The sequence below is a fragment of the Glycine max genome, chromosome 20 (assembly GCF_000004515.6).
Source record: "Glycine max cultivar Williams 82 chromosome 20, Glycine_max_v4.0, whole genome shotgun sequence".
Lineage (NCBI taxonomy): Eukaryota > Viridiplantae > Streptophyta > Magnoliopsida > Fabales > Fabaceae > Glycine > Glycine max.
This window is the reverse complement of record NC_038256.2, coordinates 28,481,963-28,507,344: the sequence shown is the minus strand read 5'-3', so window position 1 is coordinate 28,507,344 and position 25,382 is coordinate 28,481,963. Positions and strand designations below refer to the sequence as shown.

Below are 25,382 nucleotides of genomic sequence, written 5' to 3'. Positions count from 1 at the left end.
CAAATCGGAAAATACCGAAAACCGAAAATGGACAAGGCGAGGCAATTGTGGCTTTGATACCAAATGTTAGAATAAATCTCTTAACCTGTGATATTACAAACTACAAAAGAAACACAGGTTATTAATAAAATACGGAAAATACAGATCAAATCATACTTCCAGCCATTGCCATGAAGAGTTTCTTGTTTTGGTTCTTCCAAGCTCTCTCTTCCTCTCTCTAGATGGTGTATAAGACTGAATTCGAAGGGATGTGCTCAGGGACCAAATTCATGTGCTTATATAGGCATTCTACCATTAAGAATGCATTTACCAGCCATTACCACTCATTATTGGTTGTTACAATTCATTAGTGGCCATTACCACCCATTAACAGTCATTGAATTTGGCTTCCAAAACTGACGAGCGTTACAGATTTTCAAAATGCTAGGACCAAATTATTACACATTTTAGTCCTTATTATTTAAGAAAACACAAATCGTAATAAAAACATGAGTTGAAACCATAAAATAAAATTTTATAACGACAAAAATCATATTAAATTTTTTACAGGAGCTAAAACCATAAAACGGAAATATTAAGGAGAAAAATATTTAAACCATTACTTAATGTGATTTATTGCCTTGAGGTATTCACTCAGTATAAGGAATTGCATCAAGAACTGAAAGAATACCACTAGAACTAGAAGCTACATTAACTCTTGCATAAAAATTTAACCATGGTAAGGAGAAAATACCAAGCTAGCAAAACTTAGGTTAGGTGGAGATTATTTCCTCCAATAGATCTTCAAAAATCAAGTCATCTAGCTCAAGCCCCACACATTCAGAATCAAATTGGAGATTCATCCACCCATCATATTTTGCAAGATCTTTGCTCACATAATAATCCAATGATAGGTAAAGCTCAGATGTTGTTGAGTTCATCAGATACCAGCTAATGAGTGTCCACACTTTACAGAGAACATTTTCTCCTGATGGTAGTGGGTGAACATGGGAGAGATAAGACAATGGTCTTGGATAATAGTTGTAAGATCTGCCAAAAATCTCCAGCAACCCTTCATTGATTATATCAAACAGAAGCAGATGATGATTACATTCTCCACCTTCACTATTACGAGAACAATCAGGATCAAGAAGCAAGCACCCCTCCAATTCTTCATACATTGAAGGATCAAGTGGTTGGTTATCAGAATACCATATCCCAAGGGAATCATGGCCAGTGAACCCAGAAAGCTCTAAAACCTTTCTCACATAATTAAATGCAGCTTCATTACTTGGATCCACTTCAATACTTGGAATTTCATAGTTGAAACGCTTGCTTAGAGTTCCAAGGTTTTGAAAATTCTCAACCTTCTCAGGGTGATCCTCTTTAGCCTCTTGATGCTCAGCCATATCATCCAATCCATCATCACCTTGCCCTGGGTTTATTTCTATGTCTGATTCTTCTGTATAACATCAGCATTAGCGGATCAATAAAGGGAAGAAGAACCAGGGAAAGAGTAAAAGGTTGTTTTCAGAACCAATATAAGTAGAATCAACAACTCTTGTCATGAAACTCTTTAGGTTGTGTATGACTGAATGTTTATATAGCAAAATTGTAGATTAATTATTTTAAAATGAACAATTCAAAGTAACTAACTAAGTTGATCGACCATTCAGTTAAAGCTATATTTCTTGTTGCAAGACTTTATCTAATGTAAAATAAGACTGCAAGTACATTACATCCTCCACATTGATAGTGAAAGAATCCCACACATACAAAATAAAATTCCATCCAAGTTCAAAGTATATGACTTATACAACCATTTTCATGCTAAAAACCTAAAACATTTCCACATGGAATATGATAACACTACACCATTCGTGCTATTAAAATACGATAAAACTAAGATAGAATTTTATAGATGCTTTAAGAGTTGTTCTCCAATCAAAATTGGAGTTTTACGTCGATAATTCTGACTAAAGAATAGCACCAAAAGTATCGAAGGAATTGCATCTAAGTTTTGTCCTTAAAAATACTAGACAAGTGTGTGGTCACACACAAACACGTGCACATGTAGACATAGAAACATTAATATTTTAGAACTTAGGGATGATATATGAAATATTCAAGTATAAAAGGACCAAATATACCTTCCTGTATGTTTAAGTTCTCGAGATCAAATGTAAAATCTAGGAAGCTAGTGTCAGAAGAGAAGACTGAGCTTGCTTCCACTGGCACAATAGATTCTGTTTTAGCTCCAATGTCTTGTTCACTGTCTCTCAAGTCACCTAAACCTTCAATTCCTATGCTCTTATCTGCCTCTGCCTCAGTACTAAAATCTAATCTTGATTTTGAAGCACTCCTGGCAAGAAGTTGCTTTTGGTCAACATTCAAATTGCTGTCTTGATTTATATTATCAACAAATGTAGGTGGTAAAATTTGACTCTTTGAATCATCATTATTGTCAAAACTTCTTTGTTGCTGATCAGTGACATTTGTGCTTGTTGTTCTATCTCCAAAATTCTTGATTGAATTCTGGGGGGATAAAGGTAAAGGCAGCTCCTCATTATGGTGAAAGTAAGATTTTAAATTAGGCATTGAAAGAAACCTTTTAAAGGATTTTGGGGTCTTTAATATTGAATTTCTCTCTTCTGTTCTCAATCTTAAGTTCTCAGCCTTAGGATACTTGGCATCACTGTTAAAACAAGTCTGATGATACAACTGAGAATATCTACCAGCTGAATCTTTTAGAAATGAAGTCCTCATGGGTGATGGTTGATGCTTGTTGAAGGAATTAGAAGAGAGATGGCTACCAAAACCGCTGGTTGCACGGTCTTCATCTTCCCATTTAACTGTGGGGTCTTTGGATTTGATGTGGATAAACTTTTTTACTTTTTTTGTGAGCCTCTTTCCACAAGGAATTTTGTCAAGTATAGCATCCATGGTAATGCGATGCTTTTCATTTCTTCCATCTTCAATTATGTGCTTCATCTTCTTTCTAAGATCCCTGAAATGCCTAGTTTTCACATTGTTGGGAACATGGGATGAAACTGATGGAGAATTAGTACCTCTTTCACCCCATTGATCATAATTATTTGAAAAACCTGATGGTAAGGACTGTTGGTGAGAATCTTCTGAGGACTCATCCATGCTCGTATTTTGCATGTTACTTTGATTTTGCAACTTCTCTTCTTCTGAATCCAACCAATAATCTACCATTTGATTTATGAGTTGGCCTGAAACAGAATCTTGGCTTCCTGATGATGAGGCAGATACAGGAAATGAGAGAGATTTGGCTCGTCTCTGTTTACCGTTGAAAGATTGTTGATCATGAGTGTGGAATGGCAAATGAGAGCCTAGATCCTGTATATATTCTAATAGGAAGTCCTTGTTTGTGTTGATCACATCCAATGCATCAAGAAAGTCCTTGACAAGATGGGGTGAAGCATCAGTTGTAAGTATCTGTGCATTCATCAACTTCTCTTCAGGACCACCTTGACTAGGAGAGCACAAGTGCTTATGAATCTTGCTATGTTCCAAAATGTCTTTAGAAAACATTGTTCCACAATCTACACATTTGTCATTGTTGGCAATTGGTTTCTCATATAAAACTGGTGTCAACTCATCCAATGTACCAGCAGCAAGATGGTTTTGAAAGGTTTCTAGGACTGGGTCAGGGCTCTGAACAGTTAGTAACAATTCACCAAGTAGATCAACCTCTAAGTTGTGAACAGAATTGGCATGAGTTAGTTGCGACTTTGCAGGGCAGGTTGAGCTTCTCTTGTGTCCACTCTTCCTTCTGTATATATCTTCATTAAGAAGTGATCTTAATCGGGATTTGATAGTAATTTTGGCTGGTGGAGAGGAGTATACTGGCTTTTCTTCAACCTGAAAACATTAAAATAGATGTTACTTTTATTATGTTCCCTTTAACAACACATTTTAAAGACAAGAAAAAAAAAAGGATGTAATGGTAATGGCTCTAAAATGCCACATGACATAGTCAATATCAAAATGAATAACACTCAATATGAAGCAAGATCAACATAATAACAAAATAAACATTCTAGATGGGGAGATAAACTCTAACTGTTGATTACTTGATACAAAAGTCACTAGCACCCAAAAGACAAACAATAACAACACAAACAATCACTGAAAGCAACCAAAATATTCTAGTTTACTTACATTAGATAGTTCTGTATGTGGCTTATAATGTTCTGGAATAGAGTGAACCCCTGAATCATCAGAAGTTCCTGGAATTTTAGCTCCTGTAAAGTGAACGAAATTGTGGCATTTATGAAGTGGAAACAGAAACCTTGTGACATATCAACAAAAACTCGGAGAATAAACCGATGGTTCTATTTTTTATTTTTTTTCAGTGTCATAGGCTATAAGATCTGGTAAACTTTATCATACAGCTGTACATCTGGTTATACTCTATGGTAATGAATGTTTGGGTTTAAAAGAACACAAGAAAAGGGTGAGAGTAGTAGCATGTTATTGGTGCCCTGCTTTAAAGGAACAACACAAGAAGAGGGATCTCATGGCCACTACTACTTTTTTTCATAAAAAAAACAATTAATACTAAATACAAAATGATTGTATACAAAAAGATATCAATGTAATACCAATTGGGAAAAGATGACAAAGAATTGGTTAAAGGGGTTTGGACACCACAAAGAAGGTCACTAGAAGCACTAGCGAAAAGATTAAATTGATGGTTTTTAGTCTTGTGAATAGAAGGACATCGGGAGAAGACAAGAGGAATCTCATAGTTAATATCTCTGAAAATATGATCTTTAACGAAGTCCAATGACATTGTATTATCGATGCAACCAACCTCGCCTAGAGAGAAAAGGCTTTTGTTGTTGTCGTATTGTCATGGGCTATAATATGTCAGTACACATGCACAAGTTTATACGTAAAGACAATATCGTAAGAAAGAATCCCCAAAACAGTTGGTTTGAATTAACCAGATATATAGGTAGCAGTATTTATGTGAATAGAACAAAGGGTACACTTACTAGCATCGGGTCTTTCGCCACCATGCCTCCTGCGTGTAAGCCTTCTCTTGACCTGACGCCAATGATGGTACTTTATAACGTGAAGAATTCCCCATACTCGTCCTGGATGAGTATGATGACTATTTCGATTTGGCAATGCACATTCTTTCTCGCGAATTTGCTTCCCCATAGCTAGCCAGATTCAGTGTGATGATTTTGGTTTAGGTCATCAAGTGACACCAGTTTATGATCATTCAAGCTCAAGAAACCTGATCCATGTCACAAAACAAATATCAAGAACCAGATGAAAAAAATTAGTTCTAGGGGTTTAGTATCATCAACCTATACAGATTACATTGAAGAATTTTGTATCACCTGTGTAGAAGGAAATTAAGATAAAATTTAGTTTCTGGTCTAACAACAATAAATCCCCAAATTAAAATTGATTTAGATTGAGTTATCATGTATAATATAATCAATAGGAATTACTAGTGAATAATTTAGAGTTCAATATATGTTTGAAAAACAAATGAGCAGAGGGAAGAACAAACCTTATCCATAATACAGACATTGTCTCTTATGTCTCCAGAGAAAAGAAATAAATTTCACAGAATTCTTGAGATCAGAAAATTGCTGAGTCGCTGAGAAAAAGAAGAGAATCAATCAGAAAAACTATGAGGCATAATTAAATTTCAAATCTATATTAGAATTTTCTTACATATCATCACCATTAACCTAGCTTGCGTGTTACTCCCGTAGCAATTTAGATATCTATCTGTGTATGATCATTCAACAACCTTACCTCATGGTATCCGTAACCAGGACCGAAAATCTTGGCTTGCAGTAGGATGAATCATGAATGTGTATTCATAGTGAAAAAGAAAGTGACATATAAAAGAAAATGTTAATTCTATAATTCTAGTCAAGACATGTGACAGATAAAATGAGTGGTGTAAAATTTACCTTTAAAAAAGTGAAGAGTGTAATTTAAAAATTAACTTATATGTTGGTGAATTTTAACAGAGAAGAAACAAAGGAAGATTATTTTCCCTTTTATAAATTTTATATTTTGTTTCCATATGAACACATGTATTCTTTCACCAAAGATAATCATATTTAAATCTTGTAAAATTATTATAGCTAAAAAATTCTCTCTCTAACATTTAACGCAACATATCAAAACCTATCTTTAAACTTAAGCTAGAACAACTTGTATTACTTGATCCATGTACTTGATGGTTTTAATTTTACATTTTAATATTTAAAACTTGAAATTCACTATTATCTCTAATTTTATACTTAAAAAAATATATTTAATTAAACGAATAGCAATAAAAATAGTTGTTAATTAATTTTAATTAATAATCTCATAAATTTAAGTTGTATTACAAAATCTATTATCTCTAATTTTATACTTAAAAAAATAAATATTTAATTAAACAATACCAATAAAAATAGTTGTTAATTAATTTTAATTAATAATCTCATAAATTTAAGCCGTATTACAAAAATACTCATAAAATTAAATGGTTTAAGTGTTATTTATATTTAATAACATTACTCATAATTTAATAAATACTTTTTAACCAATGAATATGACTTTATTATTAATACTCCGATAGATACATCTACGTTCTTGAGAAAATAAATGCATATTTCATTAATAGACTTCCCAAGAAATTAAGGATATTAAAGAAAATTAGCTACTAATAGATTTGAAAGTGCGGATATGTTTTTATAATTATAAAAATATGTTCTTATTTGTTTCTTATATAAAGTATGTAAAGTAACACTATTAAGGCTAAATGATGTATGTAGTCTTTTATCTTATTTTATTTTTTAATTTGATTCTTTATGTTTTAAAAAATTTAATTTGATTATTTATCTCTTTTTTTTTCTTAGGTTTAATCCTTTTTCTTTTAAAAAGTTTGATTTAATCCTTTATCTTTATTTTTTTGGTTTAGTGTAATTCTTTATCTTTTTTTTTTCATATTGTCCTTTAGTCTATTTAAATGACGTTGTTAATCAAGCTGAACAAAAAATAAAATAAATGATCAAAATAAATTTTTTAAAAGATAAATGATTAAATTGAACTGAAAAATAAGATAAATAACTAAATTAAATTTTTTAAAAGATAAATGACAAACTAAAAAAAAACATATTGGACCAAATAGATTATTTGGCCTATTATTAATGCTAAAGATTTAAAATTAATTACTTTACCTGATATGAAAATCATTTTTTTAAAAATAAATAAATAATATTCACAGTTGGAAGATTTAAAATTAATTACTTTACCTGTAACTATTTGATGATGTATTCGTTTTGGTCGAGGTAGTTTTACATCTTTTTTCCTTTTCAATACTAATATTTTAGAAGAAAAATAGTTTACTTATATAATAGGTGTGAAATCTATGCCTTCCATGAGTTTATATAAACATTAATAAATATAATTTAATATGTAAGATTAGTATTAAGAAATGAAGTTGTCATTAATATATATAATTTATTATAAATTAATCATTATAAATAATATTTTAAAGAAAATATGTGTATTGTTTTTTTGTTGAGATTAACAATAATAATTGCCAATTTTTAATAAGGTTATAATTAACAAGAATGTGAAGGAAGATCTCATCATCTTTGATGAGTCAGATTCTTCGAAAACAGCGATCCAGTCCAACTGTAAACTTCATTTTAAATGTAGTTGACAAATTTCTCATTTTGTACCACAATTAGAATGGTAACATTTTATATGTTGTAATTATTGACCATAAAACATGATTAATTTTGCGTGATAAAACAGAAGTAATGTCGTCATTAGTTATTATATATATATATATATATATATATAAACAAACAAGATTCACTACTATTTCGTTAATCCTCTCTAATCATGTCCAGAATTAATTCTCCATCTCAACAATGTTGTGATTTAAAATATTATTATATCTCTTTATCTTTGACATATTATATATATATAAAAGAGGATCCGTTGACATAGGTATTTAAACTTACACCAAATCTTTATCGTTAATATAGGTTATTTTTATGGTTTATAATATCTTAATAAATATGATAACTTTAACGTATTTTATGATTATCAATTAATTAGTTATAATCAATGAATTAGATTATTTGATTGATTTTTTAACTATTTATAAAAATTATTAACAAAATAATATTTTCTACAAATGTTTCACGTAATAAAGTATATATTTTTTTCTACGTATGATATACATTTTCACTGTTAATATAGGCTAAAAAATACTACATAATGGTTTTACAATAAAATGAATAAAATAAAGAATACAAGATAATAAAATTTATAAATAAGTTTAAATTGTAATTATATTACACATTTATTTTTTCTATTTTCTACTAAGTGTATATTTTTAACAAGCCATAAATATACTGTTGTTATCAAAATAATAAATAAAGACAAATAAATATATACTTAATTGCATAAAAAATTGTAAAAATATATTACTTTTAATAATTTTGATAAATAATTAATTTGAAAAATCAAATCATTCGAATGATTTAATTTATATTAATTAAAGTTAAATAATTGATTATCATTAAATATATTAAAGTTGCGATATTTATTAAGATATTATATATCATAGAATTAACATATAAAAATAGTGTTAATTTAGTGTAAATCTTAAAACTTACACCTGGTATCAACGAATTCTATCCCTATTAATATTTACTTATTCTCAAAAAATAAATATTTATCTTTTTCATTTGAACACTTATAAGTTATGGTTAATAATGTATCAAAATGAATTATCATGTGCTTCAAGTTTAATTACTTTATTAATTGAGCAAGTATGCTCCATATGTATTTTAACTTGAATTTTGACAAATAAATATTTTTAAAAATTTAAAAATGAGTGATTATTTTTACAAATCAATTAAACTAAACATTTACATATTTATTTAAACATGTGCACTTTTTAAAATATCTAATAACATTTAAAAATTTATGATTAACCATTCTACATATTGACTTAAATAACGAATAGTTATATATACTGTTATAAATAGATATCAAAAACTAAACACACATTATTCTAAATAAAAAAAAACTGCATCGCAAACCACTTCCTAAATTTATTTTAATATTTTTCATTGTAAATTAAAAATAAATTTTTAATAATATTTCGTTTGAATTTTCTATTCATTATACTTTTCAATATTACACACAATATTTATAAATTATTTTTTCAAATGTTATGATTTTATTTATTTTATATAAATAATGTGAGTTAATTTGTCTTGATATGGAAAATATCCTAAAAATTGAATAACAAATGATTTAAATTGTTTGTGCAATTATTTGTAGTAAATCAAATGTAGGTTATAATGTTCTTGTTGCTATTGAAACAATTCATCTCATTAGCAAAGCTTTTAAAATTGACATCAACAAAACTTTTAAAATTGTCATTAGCAAAGCTTTTGAGAAAGTGGAATGGAATTTGTTTGTTCTTTAAGCCAAAATGGGATTTCACACTAGATGGTGTACTTACCAAAATTTGGAGTTGAGGCATGTAAGGGTGGACGTGGCCAAGGTAGACTCTTGAACTTCACACGTCATACTGAGTGGCCTTTATTAGGAGGACAAGAGGGGGAACCTGTAAAATAAAAGACTCTAATGCTCAAGTAAGTATGTGAGTTAGGAGACTATGAATGAGAATGTATGCATATGTGAGCAGGTGTGTGTTCGTAAGCGTAAAGTGTGTCGAGAGAGTACGAGGGAACTTGGTACTTATACTGTGTAGAGGGAGTTATGGGTCCTTGTTTGTAGGGGTTGTTACAGCCTTTGCATGTAATTATTAGCTTGTAAATAATAACTAGTAACTTATAGATAAAGTTAGAGATAATGTATAGCTTAGAGATAAAAGTTAGTAGATAATTATTACTTGTAGATATAGCCTTGTAGATGATTGAATATATGCAAAGAGATAAAGGGGTGATAATATATTCAACTAATAAGATGTCAAAGACAATTTTTTGGTTGGGGAGTCCGGCTGCTAAGGGTTGCATGTTCATGCTTCTGTGCTAGAGTTGACGTGTGTAATGGAGTGTCACGTAGCATGACACATGTACTTTGTGGATCCTGGACAGTATAGATAGATATATAAATTGGATGAAGATGTGGAAAATGTGGATTTTAATGTGGATTTAATGTTCTTGTGAATGGTGAAGATGTTGGTCCTATTATCCCAGGGAGAGGTCTTAGATAGGATGACCCACTATTACCTTATATTTTTATTCTATGTATGGAGGGTCTTACTTCATTACTGAAAAAAGTAGAAGGGAGAGGAAATATTCATGGAGTCAAAGTGTGTAGAGGAGTCTCTCTCTTCACACACTTATTATTTGTTGATGATTTTTTTTTTAATTTTGCAAGGCCACTTAGAGGAAGGCTGAGATTTGAAAACATATCCTAATTTGAGAAATCTTTTGGTTTAGAAGTTCACCTTCAGAAATCATATATTTACTTTAGTAGAAACACCACTTAAGATATGAGGGAGAATATCTCATCATCTCTTGGACTCACAAAATCTCTTGAAACGAGAAGATATCTTGGCATGCCAACTATGATTGGGAGGAAGAAAAAAACAATTTTCAATTACTTGAGGGATAAAATTTGGAAGAAACTTCAACACTGGTCTAGTAAACATTTATCTAAAGCTCGTAGGGAAGTGCTCATAAATCAGTTGCTTAAGCTATTCCTTAATATTGTATGAGTACTTTTTTTTTACTTCCATCAACCTTGCAAGAAGAGATTCAGGGTATGCTAAATTCTTTTTGGTGGGGTTCAAACAAAAATTTTGGGAGAGGCATTAATTGGCTAGCTTGGGACTCTTTAACCACAAGGAAGGAGTATGGAGGTATGGGATTCAAAAATTTTCATTGCTTTTATTAATTTGGCTATGCTAGGAATGTAAGGGTGGAAATTTATTTCTAACCTAGATGCTATTTTTTACTTGTGTCTTCAAAGCTAAATATTTTCATGAAATGGATTTTTTCAATGTCTGTCTAGGGCATAACCCAAGGTGCTCCTGTTATTGGTTTTGAAAACTTGAGAGTTTAACATTTGGTAGATAATTCAACTGGCATGTGGCATAAACCTCTAATTGATGGAATTTGTGCGCAAGATGCCCAAAATACTATTTCCATGCCTTTGTATTCAAGCAATAAGGAGGATAAACTTACCTGGAAATTAAGAAAAGATGGGCTTTTATCGGTGAAATCTGCATATGATAAGGCGTAGAATGAAGCTCCTTTTGAGTAGGAGTGTACTCCAGAAAATAAGAGAGAGAAAGGAAATTAGAATACTAAACTAGATTTATTCTTCTTTTCTTTTTTAGTAGTACAATGTGAAGTGACTAAAATACCACAGAAGGGGGGTTGAATTGGGGTTTTGAAAACTTCTAAGCTTCATTTGTAAACAAAAAGGTTTGTAATGATAGTTCAAAATGAATTAGTTCAAAATGAAGAACTGTTGTAAGCTTAGAATATAAATTCAAGTTGCTCATAATAAAAATGCAAACAGTTATGGCAAAAAGTTCTTTTTGCAATATAAAGCTTTCTGTTTGAAAGACAATGTTTAACTTAATACCTTTTTATAAAACATGGTTCATTTATTAAGATGAAAGGTTAACAGATTTAATGTTTTGATCGAAAATAGTTTTTCAGTTTTGTGCAAAGCAAAGTCAAGAGTAAGAAGGGAGAAAAGTGCACTGAATTTTTTATATTGGTTCACCCCAACCTTAGGCTATGTCTAGTCCTCACCCTTAAAAATGAGATTTCACTAACACAACAAGTTCACAACTAAACTAGCAAACCACTGGGTTTCAACAACCTGGCAGTTCCCCACTAGATTTCAGTCTTAGCCTTGACTAGACTAGCTACACCACTAGGTTTCACCTTTGCCAGCCAACGCTAAAATTTTACAGAGAAATAGATTTGTGTTTGAGTGCACATAATACAAATTTTCACCTCACAAGAGGGATTTCACTCAAGAACTTAATCTCACACTTCTATCTAAGATTATTACAAGCTTTGTAAGCATAAATTAGAAATAGGTCACTCTCACTATGAGGGTTCAAGCTAAAACATAGATTTTTCACTCATAGATCTTGCACTCAGTGTTGCAGTTTTGGAATGCTTCAACTTGTTCTTCATGATTCACGAAAAATGCTTCAAATAGCTCCCAAGAAGACCGTTGTAGTAGGCTCCACACAAATGACAAGCTTCTAGAACAAGTAGGTGCACTTTACAGTTGTTTTGAAGTGACAGCTGACATAACCATTCTGAGGAACCTTTGTGATAAGCATACTATAAAATCATCAAAATAGTCATTTTGATGTTTATTGAGAATATCCATACTTGATGATTTCCTTTGATGAAATTTATATTGATCTTTTATTCTGAAGTAGCATAGCTTCATCACTCTTAACACTTCTTCACAACTTCAAGCATTCTGAAGTTGATTACATCAGAAAGACTTAGTGAAAGTTTAGTTGTTGGTGAGTTAGTGTTTTGTCCAAGGTCAGACTAAGTACTATTCTTCAGTCCTTTATTTTAATGCTTCTCATTAGTGCCTCTCATGGACAACTTCAATCATTCAATAATGTTGGATCTTCTTATGCAGTTAGTTCTTACTTTCTAATGTGCCCAGTGATTATGGCTGTATGTGGAAAGTGAAGAACTATTATACTTTAGTCTTCTGATATTTTCTAAGTGATGCATTCTGAGTCTTTCTGAATCATTCTAATGTTCAAAAACACAGAGTCAAGGTGTTCATCATTTTGATGTAGACTTTGCATAGCTTCATTCTGAATCAGGATGCTCTTTATGTAGCCTATGATGGATCTTCTATTTAAAGCCTTGATGTTCAGTATCTTGCCAATAACTAATTAAGGAAGCAAACTTCATCTTTCTAACGGGCTTTAAGAATTATTTTGAGTTCTCAACTCTGATAGTTGTTCTTTAAACCTTTTTGAGCATCATTTTGAGTACCTCAGAATGAAAGAACATCTATACTTTTTAAAGGGATAAACACTCAAGTAGAATGTTAGCCATCACTTAACCCCATCATCCTTTCAATTTACATTGCTAATGGTTTGTCATAATTAAAACCAGGGATTTGGATTCAACACAATGGATGTGTGTGTGTGTGTGTGTGTGTGTGTGTGTGTGTGTGTAACAACAAGATGCAAACCTACTAACCAATATGGTGATGCACATACTACAGTAAGAAAAATAGATTCCTGACAAGAAGACTAAGGTGTGTTAGCAAATCATGTTACGTATCCTGCGAAATAAGGGTTGAATGCAGGCTAGTTGTCGAATATATTATTTTATAAATTGAATGATTGTGATTTTTTCTCCATTTTCTTTTTTTCTCTTTTTGTTTATTTATTTCATGCTTTACCCTTTTATTATTCTTTTCTCTTTCCTCATCTTCCTTTCTCGCTCTCTACTCCCTTTACCTCACATCATCATTCTGTCTACCTTCGTCGATGATGTACCTTTTGTTACACCACCAGAATGCATTTTTGTTTTCTCCTCTCCACTTCTTTTCTTTTTTACTCCGACAGCCGCAAGCCGCTTTAGAAAGCGATTTGGTGGCCCTCCCTTCTATCCTTTCATTTTCTCCCCCCTCTCCTTCTTCCTTATCCCAAAACCACAAATGGTAACCATAATGACAGTGATAGTGACACCGTCAATCACCACCAACCCCACATAAATATGAGAAAGCAGATTATATATCTAAAAAATTTGAGGATGGAAAATGTTTATATCGTGTATATCATTTAAATCTAAGAAAATAATACAAAAATCAACAATAAAAGTAAATGAAACAAGTAAAGACACATTTGAATCCAAAACCAGAAAATAAATCAAAAGAAGCTTCATATTTGAAACCGTCATAGCCGCCCTCAAGAATCCATCATCAAAGGTGAGTCAACGATCACCTTACTATCAACATCGACGATCGTGGTAAGGCTACTCTGCACCGTTATCATCTTCGAAGAACCAACAAATTCAAATTTTGATCCATAACATTAAGGTAGTCTTAGATCCAAAACAAAATTACTTCCAATTTAGATTTAGATCTAGATCTAGAATCCACTCGAATCTGAACTAAGTGAAATTGATAGTGCTTCCAACCTCGTGATAGTCATGAAGGCCACCATTCTTGCTTTCCAATATTCATAGTTGCTTCCATCGAGAATTGGTGGTCTGTTCACTGGTCCGCCTTCTTTCTCCATGTTCATCAGAATTTATCTCCCTAGATCTCACTCTGTGATTTCGAGTGTTGGCTCTGATACCAATTGAAATTCTGATACCAGGGGACAGATGTCGTACAGGATGTCACGACATCACGCTTCAGAACATGCAGATTGTATGTGTCCGTATGAACAGATTAAACAAGTAAATAACACAAGAGAATTGTTAACCCAGTTCGGTGCACCTCACCTACATCTGGGGGCTACCAAGCCAGGGAGGAAATCCACTCTCAATAGTGTTAGTTCAAGGTCTAACAACCCCTGTTTACAACCTTCTCACCTAACCACTACCCGTGCGATCTCTACCTAAGACCCAATCTTAGATATGAGAACCTCTGCTCACTCCCTCTCACTCACACTCGCGTGTTTACAATTAATTCAAAGACACATCAGAGATCAACTCTGTACAAAAGGGATCAACCCTACACAATAGAGATCAACTCTAGACACAAGGTCCAACACTTGATGTTAGGATAACACCAAGGTGGCTCACAAAACACTCAAGTCCCAAAACTCACAAAATAACTCTTTAATCCCGGACTCGGTGCAGAACTCGTGCAGCCTCCATGATTATATAGCCGTGTACGATTCTGGGCTGCAAGTTCTTGATGCTGGAGGAGATCTATCCTCTTCCTGAAAATCTGCAGTTAAAGAACTAAAAGATACCTTTTGTTCTTTTAGTTTGAATCTTTAATCTTTAATCTTTAATCCCTGAACGAACTCTTCTACTTTGAAATTCGAACTATAATGATCTTTTAATTCGTTCCTAAAGATAGATCTTCTTATCTCTTGCTAACTGCACAATAATCTGTTAAAGATATAACAGATTTATATGTCCAGTATTTTCGGGCCAGATGTCAGGACATCGTATCCGACATCTTGGATCCTGCAGCTTCAATGCTTCACTTGACTTTTATCTTGCATTGTACAGCAATTCCAGTATTCTCGAGCAGGATGTCAGGACATTGTATCCGACATCGTGGATCCTTCAACTTCAATTCATCACTTGACACTTTATCTTGCCTTGTGCATTGTGCAGCCCGATCTTATTCCTTGACATAACGTTGGACATCATGTGCAGCAACTCCAGCTTTCCTTCATTGTCTAAGTGCTTATGTTTTAACAAAATCTTAGCCAACCTTTTTAAACTCAGTAGTGCTAAGCACTAACAGTTATTTTGTAGGAATTTGTATATAAATCTTGTTTTGTTTGAATAGTTGTCTTTAGAGTATCTCCCATGTGATTTAATGATAAAATTTGCATAATTTCAGGTTTAAATGAGGCTAAGTCTTGAAGTGCAAAAGGAGCAATCGTGCTCAGCGTGCATCCACCGCTAAGCGCAGCTTCAGGGTGCTTAGCATGACAAGGGAATTTGGAAGAGCACAAGAATCAAGGCTCTTGCCAGGCTCAGCACACGACTAATGCCAAGCCCAAATCCACTTACTCACGCTAAGCACGAGGGTGGCGTTAAGCGCGACGTCGCGATTTTAGAGCCTATTTAAGGCTGAATTGTCAAAATTAGGGTATGATTTTGAGAGACCAGAGCTGCATATTTTTGCACAGATTTCGAGAATAGTGCTCTAGAGGAAGCAAAGAGGAGCAATTGTGCAGAGAAGCCTAGGGTTCTACATTTTTAGAGAGATTAGTGAGTAATAGAGTGATTGTGAGGTCCTAAGAAGAGGAAGAGGGATCCCCCTTCTTGTGTAAGCAATAATTATTTTGTACTCTCTATCTCATTTGTGTTAGGGTTTCTGTGTATGGTTGGCTAAGCACCCTAGTTGGGGATTTCTAAGGAACAATTGATGTAATTATCTTTAATATCTAATTAATTGTGTTTTGTGTGTTCAATGCTTCTTTCAATGCTTAATTATTGCATGCTCTTGGTCTGATCACCCATTTGTGTGTACTGTTAGGTGACTTTAGCATTGGGAAATGTATTGTTGCCTTAGAACTTAATAGAAACAAGACTAAATAACTACATTACCAGGGAAGGATTATGGGGTTTTGGTTTTCTGAATATGTTGTGATGATAATGCTGTTTAAGTTAAGCCTAGTCTTACAAGAGGGATCTACAGACGAAGCTTAGGTTAAATTAGTCTAAACTTACGAGGGATCGAGGTTTAGTACTTTAGGCTACAACATAGAACACAAGAACATGATTAATTAGAAAAATATCCTCATATGCATCAACTTGTTTGTTAGAAAGACCCAACGCTTTTTACCTATTGCTGTCAACTTTTACTTACTTGCATTTACTGTTTTTACCATAGAATTAGTTTATTTTTGTTTTTAACCATCAATTATCAATGTTTGTTCCAACAATACCTTACTTCTGAATAAAACTCTGTCTAATAAGCAAGTTCCCTGAGTTCGATACTCGGATCACTCCGTTTTAATTTTAAATACTTGACAACCCGGTGTGCTTGCTGGTACTTCATTTCCCTTCAATATATTTGTTAAAAATTGGAGAAAAAGGAACCATATGGGAAAGTGAACAGTCTTCGTCAAGGTATTTGTGCTCCCCTCGACAGACAATATAGAAAAGTGACTGGGAAGAGAAAAGGACAAAAAAAGGGGCAAAATTGGAAAGGAAAGGAAAAAAAGGTTTTGCATGGTGCATAATTAGTTTTACTTTCACACCCTAGTCTTTGTCTCCTAACTAATCCTAACAAACTCATTATAGAACCTATTTCCTATTATTGTTTTCCCATTTTTAATAAAGAAGGCTGATAACATTTCTTTTGGCCTAACTAGTAAGAATTGGGCCGTAACAACATACTTCTACATAATGGAGAACATGGTGGATAACTCTCCGTATGGAGCTGAAGCTACCATATGGAAGAGACAGACACTTGAGGGGGAGATTATTAGAATACAAGTGTGAGGTGAAGTCACACATTGGGTGGGGATAGGAAAGTTAAGCACCATATAAGTGAGGAGAAGATGCATAAACCTGAACCTTAAGGTTTAGGGTTAAAGTGAGGTGTCAAACTAATTATGAGGTTTCTCGAGATTTATTGGTTTGAATCTCTCCAATGTTGACTCCTCTCAGTTTCCCAACAATTGGTATCAGAGCCGATAGTTTGACATGGTGAATGATTCAGACGAATATAATGGAGTTGGTGGTGGATCCATGAACATATGAGATCCCTTGTATCCATGGACATGGGACCCCTTATATCGAAAGTCTTCTTAGTAGGTGAGTCCATGTATAGAGGCTAGATAGCAAGTCGCACAAGCTTTGTGGTGGTGCAAGGTACTAGCACTACTAGAAAAAAGGCCTTTTACGATGATTGTAACGTACATTTAAAGACAGTCTTAGAAAAGGATATCCTTCTAAGACGGTTGTTAGCTAAAAACCGTCTTAGAAAGTACACATTCTAAGACGGTTTTTATAAGATGATTTTTATGTAAGGACCATCTTAGAAGGATACCCTTCTAAGACGATCATTAGCTAAAAACCGTCTTAGAAAGTATTTCTAAGATGGTTTTTTAAAGAACCATCTTAGAATGCATTTTTTTTTCAAAAGTTAGAAAATTTGAAGATTTTAAGACGATTTTTCTAAGAACCATCTTAGAATGTATTTTTTTATAAAAAAAATTAAAATAATAAAAATGTTATCATTAAAAAATTGAACATCTTACCCCAACAAGGACCTGATTAGAAATAAATTACAAATTTCACCTATAGTGGTTCAAAGCACATGTAGCATCATGTATAATTGTTATTCCTTAATAACAAATTTTGTTCAGTATTAATTGCAAAAGTACACGGCTCCTAACCAAATATGTTAGATGAGTTGTTATTGAAATGACATACCCACAAGATCTGAGGAATCAACAATTATGGCATCAGACTTCCCTTCAGGAACGGATTTAAGAAAATCAACAGTTACCAAAATGGTTGGAAAAAAATCAACAAACTAAAGCCACAGATAAATATATACCATCACCAACATGCAGATGCACTCGAGAATCTACAAACCCAACAACTAATTGTGGAAAAAACTTCCTAGAAACCTACAAATAAACATAACAATATTTTTTTTCTAAATAATGAAATAGCTATATTAATGATTGAAATATGGCCTTGCTTACACCAGTAACCATCTTATCTATCTCACAAATATCAATATGTTCCACAGAGCTATGGTGGGCTACTTCCCTTACTACACTGCCATCTCTACCACCAACAACTAAAACCTGAATGAAGAACATAAAAAATCATTAAACAGAATATTAAAAAGTAGAGTAAATTCAATTAAACTTGAATTTTTAATATATCTCAAACACTTTGTCCATACAAATGAGAGCATAAAATATAGGAACAAAGCAAGGTTATCAAGGTTGTAGCATTGAAAAAAATATTAAAGAACAAAAAGAAGCTTTATTAAACTACAAAATACTAAAGTGCGCAGTAAAGATTGTAAAGCTTTTGCAATATCATTTTCCTAATGATGATAAGGAACCATACTTTTAAATTGAAACTGAAGCGATTAATATTTTTTATTTGATAGTCATAACATAAGCTCAGAAGCAAAATCATTTTATCAAATGACTTTACATTTTTGGGCAAATGAATTGAACAGAGGGGAAGATGAGCTATCATCTCCTGGTGAGCGCATTCATCCTTCTCAGTCAATTGAACTATTCCATTAAGTACAAGCACATTCCCATACATTGATGACGTCAAAACAAAAGGAATAGCATTTATCCCTTTCATGTAAAATTTATAGTAAATCATAAGATGAAGAGGTCAAACCTCAAAAACCAAGACCTCTTGGAACTCTGACTTTTCCTTGTATAAGATCTTTTCTACTTTGATTGAATGGGCTTCTCCTAATTATACTAAAGCCATCAGATGCAATCATTTCATACACAATACACAAATAAGATACCCAACAACCAAAGTGAGAGCTTTTATACATGATTGTAAAATATGGACATTGGTTATCATGATTTATAGTTTTAAAAAAGAAGGGAGACAGGTTCAAGTGTTACATCAAACATTTAGGTCAGTCTCCTTAACCAAAAGTAATTTTCAATGTCAAACAAGATGATTTTCCCCATTCAACCTTCTATATGAAGATTTAATGTATCTAAAATTTACACTAAACGTGAAAGCTACCAAAAGAAAAATATGGTTGTTTTTTAAAAGCAAGATTGGCAATTATGGCTATCAAACAATCATAAAAGAGTTGTATGTAAATTAATCACAACGTTGTTAGCAACTATAGAAATAATAATGTTAATGCTCTTATTTGTGTCAAAAAGGAAATAATGTATGTATGAATCAATATCCCAATCCATAAAGAAAATGAAAATACTTAAATATAAGAAAAAGTGAGTACCTGAAAGCAAAAGTACTAATGGGCTGAACATGGATACAATTTCATATTTCAGAATTGGTGGCAAGAGTATGTGTAGGCTCAACACTGTCACCTTAAACAAGTCAATTGGAATACACATTAGAATACACCTTTGAAAAAAGAATCTATATATATCAGACTATAAGAAAAAAAAATGAGTTGCTGCTAAAAAATAAATGTTTTAAAAACAAAAAAAAGATAGATTATGCTATTTAATAAATATTTTTGCTCATTTTCTAATGCTGTTTTTTATTTTGTTCAATTTCTAGCATAATTTGACATTCTACCATGTCTTGGGTCTGTTGGAGGATAAGAAAAGTAATAACTTTTTCTTTTAAGAGAAATAAATGATTTTAAAACACCAAATGGGAGATGATGCAAATCTGTTTACATCATTTCATATTAGGGGACACCTATTAGGTTCTAAAGCTGTTAAGCTGATATTAAATTGAGAATGATCCTTTTCATCAGTATCTTATACTGAAGTCCTAATGCTAGGGGTACTAAATTGGAATGTATTCAACTAGATGAAAGAACCAATATTCCAACAGAATCAATTGTATTATTAAATCTTATCATTTGAACTTCATAAGGTAAATCTTGTCATCTATAAATTAACTTCAAGCAACAAGAATGAAATAGGCAAATAACAGTCATGCAAAATCTTAAGCATTGCTTATGCAATCTAGATCCCAAAAAAAGAATGGTATCAAAATTCCTATATAAAATAACATGTCTAGAAAATTAAAATAAGCTAATATGAATGCACTTGTTACAATCAGATTGTAATAGTAATAAAGGACAGTTCATTCAAAGGAATATAATTCCAAACAAGAATTTTTTTAGTCTATAGAATTCGAATCAATTGATCATGTCATGATAAAATATTAGAGTTAACCAACATTCTTAAGGAGAAAGAACCACAGACCTCATAAAAAAATAGTGTACAAGGTGTACATGTCCTTGCTAGACTAATTCTTTTCTGAACTTCCCTCTCACTTTCTCAAACATATTTATTTAGAAGTTCAGGTCCCTAACAATGCAATAAAAGAAATTTAAATCATTTAAAAATTTATTTTAAACAAAGGAACATTCTATAAACCAAAACTAATAAAAAAAGGATTGAGTATGTAGAGAAACCTTAATATGAATGTAACTAGCTCATGCAACATTGGTAACAGCTTTGGCAATCAGTGTTTTACCACATCCTGGAGGTCCATAAAGAAAAAATCCCTCCTCAAGATCCACCCCATATGTCTGAAATGAATAAATCCAGTAATTTGATTAGTGATTACCTTGTGAAATACTACTTATCCAATTTTTTCATGAAATAGTGAAAACAAAAATCAATCCATTTTTAGAGTAATAAAATAAATATAGTAAGATAATTGGAGGATACAAATATTAAATCATTGATCAGAGACTTTGTGAATAGTATAGTATTACACAGATAAGGAATATGATTTAATTGTAAGGTTGTTGTAAATACTCTGGAACAGTGGAACATGACAAAAACAAACTAATTGTTGTAAACAAATATAGAGGTTCTTCACTTCAATTTTGACAACTAGTTTGATCGACAAATTTGAAGAGAGAAAAGAGACCAAAATGAATATCGAGTTAAGATTAGAAAATAACAAAATAAAATTGAATGCATTCAGCAATCATGAAACCTACATCAATGTTTTCCTCAACTCAGCTCTTTACAATTAAATATAACCAAGTGAATGAAATAGTGATAGAAAACGAGTGAAAAGAAAAATACAGAAGGTGTCTCCTCAGCACTACAACACCTAGTTGAGAGAAAAACTATTTTCGAGTCCCAAGCCTCAGATATAATCCTCAATGATACCAATTAGATTCCTCATCATACCTCACTTTCTCCTTGTAAAATTTATGCACACTACTGCTACTTACCCAGAACAAATTGTCCCTCTTATAAGTTATAACTTCTAACTGCCTTGGGTCCTATAGAATTTCTTTCTCACATATATCTTTCACTCTACTAGCCTATTAATTGGGATCCTAACAAATAGGTTGTCATGTTGTTTCATTTTCTAAAATCCAAGCCCTCTAGCACCTTTTTATGACTGCTACATCATGTTATTTATTTCATCGCATTATTTAAAATCACAAAAATGAGAAGCTCAAAGGAATCATGAGGCTATAAAATGGAGAGGATTGACCACATATATAAAAGTCAACTAAACTGGATGGTATTTTATTTTTTCTAAGTGGCTTGATGCATGAGCCAACTTTGATTTATCATAAATTTTTGCCACAATAAATTTTGAATCTAAAAACGAGATTGGATCTGGTTTGAACAAATAAATGAGTGTATGAATCAAGAAACAAATTAAAATTTGTTAATGCTATCGGGTGTAGGTAGAAAATGGTATATCAAAAGATTAATCCTGAACAGAAGAACATGAGATCAAATAAGAGGCAAACTCACAATGACAAAGGATTACAGAATAACCAAAAGCATTATAGAGAGAGAAAGGGAGAGGGAGAGGAATGATGCAATCCTATCCCGCAAGGGCATTGGGTAGAAGACTCCAAGTAGATTGGGCTAGAGATCCAAGGGAAGGCCCTAAGGTTCTCATGAGCCTTAGGGTAGATTTCGAGCCCATGGGCTAAGCATGACCCACTTATCTTTGTAAATATTAGAATAGGTTTTTTCTTCGTTTGGGCCTTGTATTTTGGCCATTCTAATAGTATAGGGTTTTAGCCTTGTATTTCGGGGCATTTTGAGTAGTCTTTGTAGTAAGGAATTTTTTTTTGTATTTTCATGTTTTTTTTGTCATGGGGGTGAGCTTAGCTATTATAGAGGGTGTGTAGCTAAGCTCTAGCTTCTCATCTCAAGGAGGTGAGCTTAGCTATTAGAGAGGTATGTGTAGCTAAGCTCTAGCTTCTTTAGGAATCTTCTTAAAGAAGCTTCTCAAGGAGGTGAGCTTAGTTATGAGAGGGGTGTGTGTAGCTAAGCTCTAGCTTCTCAAGGAAGTTTTCTCAAAGAAGCTTCTCAAGGAAGTTTTCTCAAGAAAGCTTCTCAAGGAAGCTACCTAGTCTATAAATAGAAGCATGTGTAACACTTGTGGTAACTTTGATGAATGAAAGTCTTGTGAGACACAACTCAAAGTTCAACTTCTCTCCCTTTTTCTTCCTTCAATTTCGTGCTCCCCCCTCTCTCTTTCTCTCCCTCTTTCTTTTCCTCCATTGAAGCATCCTCTCCAAGCTTCTTATCCAAGGCTCATCTTGGTGGTGAAGCTCCTTCTTCCATGGCTTATTCCCTAGTGGATGGCGCCGCCTCTTACCTCTTCTCCTTTGTCTTCCGCTGCATCTCCATGGTGGAAAATCACCATTAAAGGACCTCATTGAAGCTCAAAGATCCAGCCTCCATAGAAGCTCCACCAGCAAACTTCCATCAAGAGGACCTTGCACTTGAGAATCTGTGCGGCGAAGAACTCGACCTCAAACGGAAATTACTATAAACAACTTCATAAATTATGCACTTACAGTTCTAAAGTTCCTAACTTACTAATGTAAGTCACTAAAAACAATTTAGACCTCCCGTCATCTTATTCCCACTGGAAGAAGAAACTATAGTTAGAGCAAACCATTGAAAACATTTGAATCAACAGCAAAAGTAAAATAGAACGGAAATGATTGCCAAAATTGCCTTTTGTTAATAACAAACCAAGACATTCCACATGCACCAAAAACTCAGCTCTCACAAGAACTAAAATCCTCCAAACAAAACAAAACAACGTCTCCCATGACAATATCATTGCCACGGTACTAATTTGAAAACTAAAACCAACAAAAAAAAGAAGCAACTCAATACACGAGCCTCCAATCCACTAAATTTCAAGTATTCCTAAGAAGCACACGATCAAAACTTCAACTTTTTTCAAACATCAATTCAAAGCTAAAAACAAATAGTAAATCATTTCAACAATTAACACAGTTTCAACCAACTCACACAACCCTCGCAGTTGGTGCCTACGACAGGAATGACAACACAACCAGCAATAGTTGAAGTGGATGCTCCGGCACCGGTAAAATCAAGCTGTCGTGCCAGCTTCTTCGCCAAAACTTCCAACGACACTGCCACCAGAGCAACAACTTCTGACAGCGATGCATTCTTCTGAACGCAATCATCTCCTCCTTCACCTTCCCCCATGGCATGCGAAACAAACACAAAATCCAAAAACACTCACTGGGAATTCCGAATTCCACTGAAAATGACCTACGATTACGGTTCTCCAAAGAAAGAAAATGGTGATAGTTTAAAACCGCATCTCGAATTGGAAGACCGTGCACGTGGATTGCGCAACTCAAGATTGCTACGACTGTTGTGAAATTGAGGGGCGCGTGGATCCAAACGTGGTACGCGAGGAGAGGTAGTTGCGAAAAGAGAGAGAGAAAGAGAGGGAGAAAAGGTTGTAAAGATTGTAGAGAGAAAAAATAGAGAGGTGTGGGATTTGAAGAAGGTAAGAGTGGAGGAAGAAGGAGAAGGAGAAAATGCAACACAAACAAACACACTCCCTCTCCCTTCGAAGCTTTTAAAAATTCAATTTAGTTGTAAACAATGAACGGTGATCGAACTTTGCTGGAATTGGACGAGTAGATCCGCGGTGTTCGAGATCTGCAAATTTGTGGGATTTGAAGATGGTAAGAGTGGAGGAAGAAGGAGAAGGAGAAAATGAAACACAAACACACACACTCCCTCTCCCTTCGTAGCTTTTAAAAATTCAATTTAGTTGTCAACAATGAACGGGGATCGAAGTTTGCTGGAATTGGACGAGCAGATCGGCAATGTACGAGATCTGCAAATTTGGAACCAAAAGGAGTGTTTCAAGCATTTGAGTTTTCAATCAGTTTGAGTGTGTAAATGAGTTTTGGAAAGAAGCTTTTGAATCAAAGATTCAGTGATGCAATGAGAAGAATTAAAGAGTGGAGACATTGAGCGCGGAAGGAGGGAAAGCAGGAGGAAGAATGAAATGATAGTCATCCTTTGCAAAATAAAATGGAATTATTATTATTTTTTATTTTAGTAAATATTTTTAATTTTAATCATTAAAAAGTTATTTTTTTTATTATTCTACTATAGTTGAATGTTGGATAATTTTAATTAACAAAAATCAATCAAATCTAAACTATCGTGATAAACTAACAAGTTATTTTTGTAAAAAAAAAAAAACTAACAAGTTTAGTGTGCATCAAATTAGTGTCAATTTAATTTGTTTTATTAACAAATAAATATTTTATAGGTTTATATTTGTAGAAGCAAAGCTTCAAGCAAAGCTTCATGGTGAATGTGATTCAAAGGTGTTTTGATGATAACAATGATGACAATAAAAGATGATGACAAAGGTGATGAACAAAAAAGCTCAAAGATCAAAGAACAACTCAACTGAATCAAGAACAAGTCAAGAGTTCAAGAATCAAGAAGGATTGAAGATCTCAAGAATCAAGATCAAGATTAAAGACTCAAGATTCAAGAATGAAGAAAAGACTCAATCAAGATAAGTATTAAAAAGTTTTTTCAGAACTTTGAATAGCACATGAGTTTTTGACAAAATCTTTACCAAAGAGTTTTTACTCTCTGGTAATCGATTACCATAATGGTGTAATCGATTACCAATAGCAAAATGAGTTTGAAAAAGTTTTCAAACTGAATTTACAATGTTCCAATTATTTTCAAAAGGTTGTAA

General features: G+C 32.9%; 2 protein-coding genes across 2 annotated transcripts; both read right to left on the bottom strand.

The window, feature by feature from the left end:
* Positions 1-752: 752 nt before the first annotated feature.
* LOC102667499 (uncharacterized) lies at positions 753-5,175 on the bottom strand. Its single transcript, XM_006606758.4, has 4 exons — positions 5,007-5,175; positions 4,168-4,250; positions 2,130-3,867; positions 753-1,441 (listed from the first exon to the last, which is right to left on the bottom strand). Exons 1-4 carry the CDS (start codon positions 5,173-5,175, stop codon positions 753-755), a joined length of 2,679 nt encoding a protein of 892 aa, XP_006606821.1.
* Positions 5,176-5,177: 2 nt separating this feature from the next.
* Positions 5,178-23,848, bottom strand: LOC100802076 (spermine synthase-like). Its single transcript, XM_006606757.1, has 8 exons — positions 23,648-23,848; positions 19,648-19,738; positions 19,060-19,135; positions 18,861-18,984; positions 18,395-18,499; positions 18,243-18,316; positions 18,117-18,187; positions 5,178-5,254 (listed from the first exon to the last, which is right to left on the bottom strand). Exons 1-8 carry the CDS (start codon positions 23,846-23,848, stop codon positions 5,178-5,180), a joined length of 819 nt encoding a protein of 272 aa, XP_006606820.1.
* Between the last annotated feature and the right edge of the window lie 1,534 nt (positions 23,849-25,382).

Bases quoted from the DNA above. Each gene is read 5' to 3' on its own strand.
- LOC102667499 (XM_006606758.4), bottom strand. From the start codon at position 5,175: ATGGGGAAGCAAATTCGCGAGAAAGAATGTGCATTGCCAAATCGAAAT. The intron at 4,251-5,006 runs GTAAGTGTACCC...TTCACTTTACAG, and splicing joins TGGCGAAAGACCCGATGCTA to GAGCTAAAATTCCAGGAACT. The intron at 1,442-2,129 runs GTATATTTGGTC...GATGTTATACAG, and splicing joins GAACTTAAACATACAGGAAG to AAGAATCAGACATAGAAATA.
- LOC100802076 (XM_006606757.1), bottom strand. From the start codon at position 23,848: ATGGGGGAAGGTGAAGGAGGAGATGATTGCGTTCAGAAGAATGCATCG. The intron at 19,739-23,647 runs GTGAGTTGGTTG...GACTTGTTTAAG, and splicing joins GCACCAACTGCGAGGGTTGT to GTGACAGTGTTGAGCCTACA. The intron at 18,985-19,059 runs GGTTTGACCTCT...TTTTGTTTTGAC, and splicing joins CAAGAGGTCTTGGTTTTTGA to GTCATCAATGTATGGGAATG.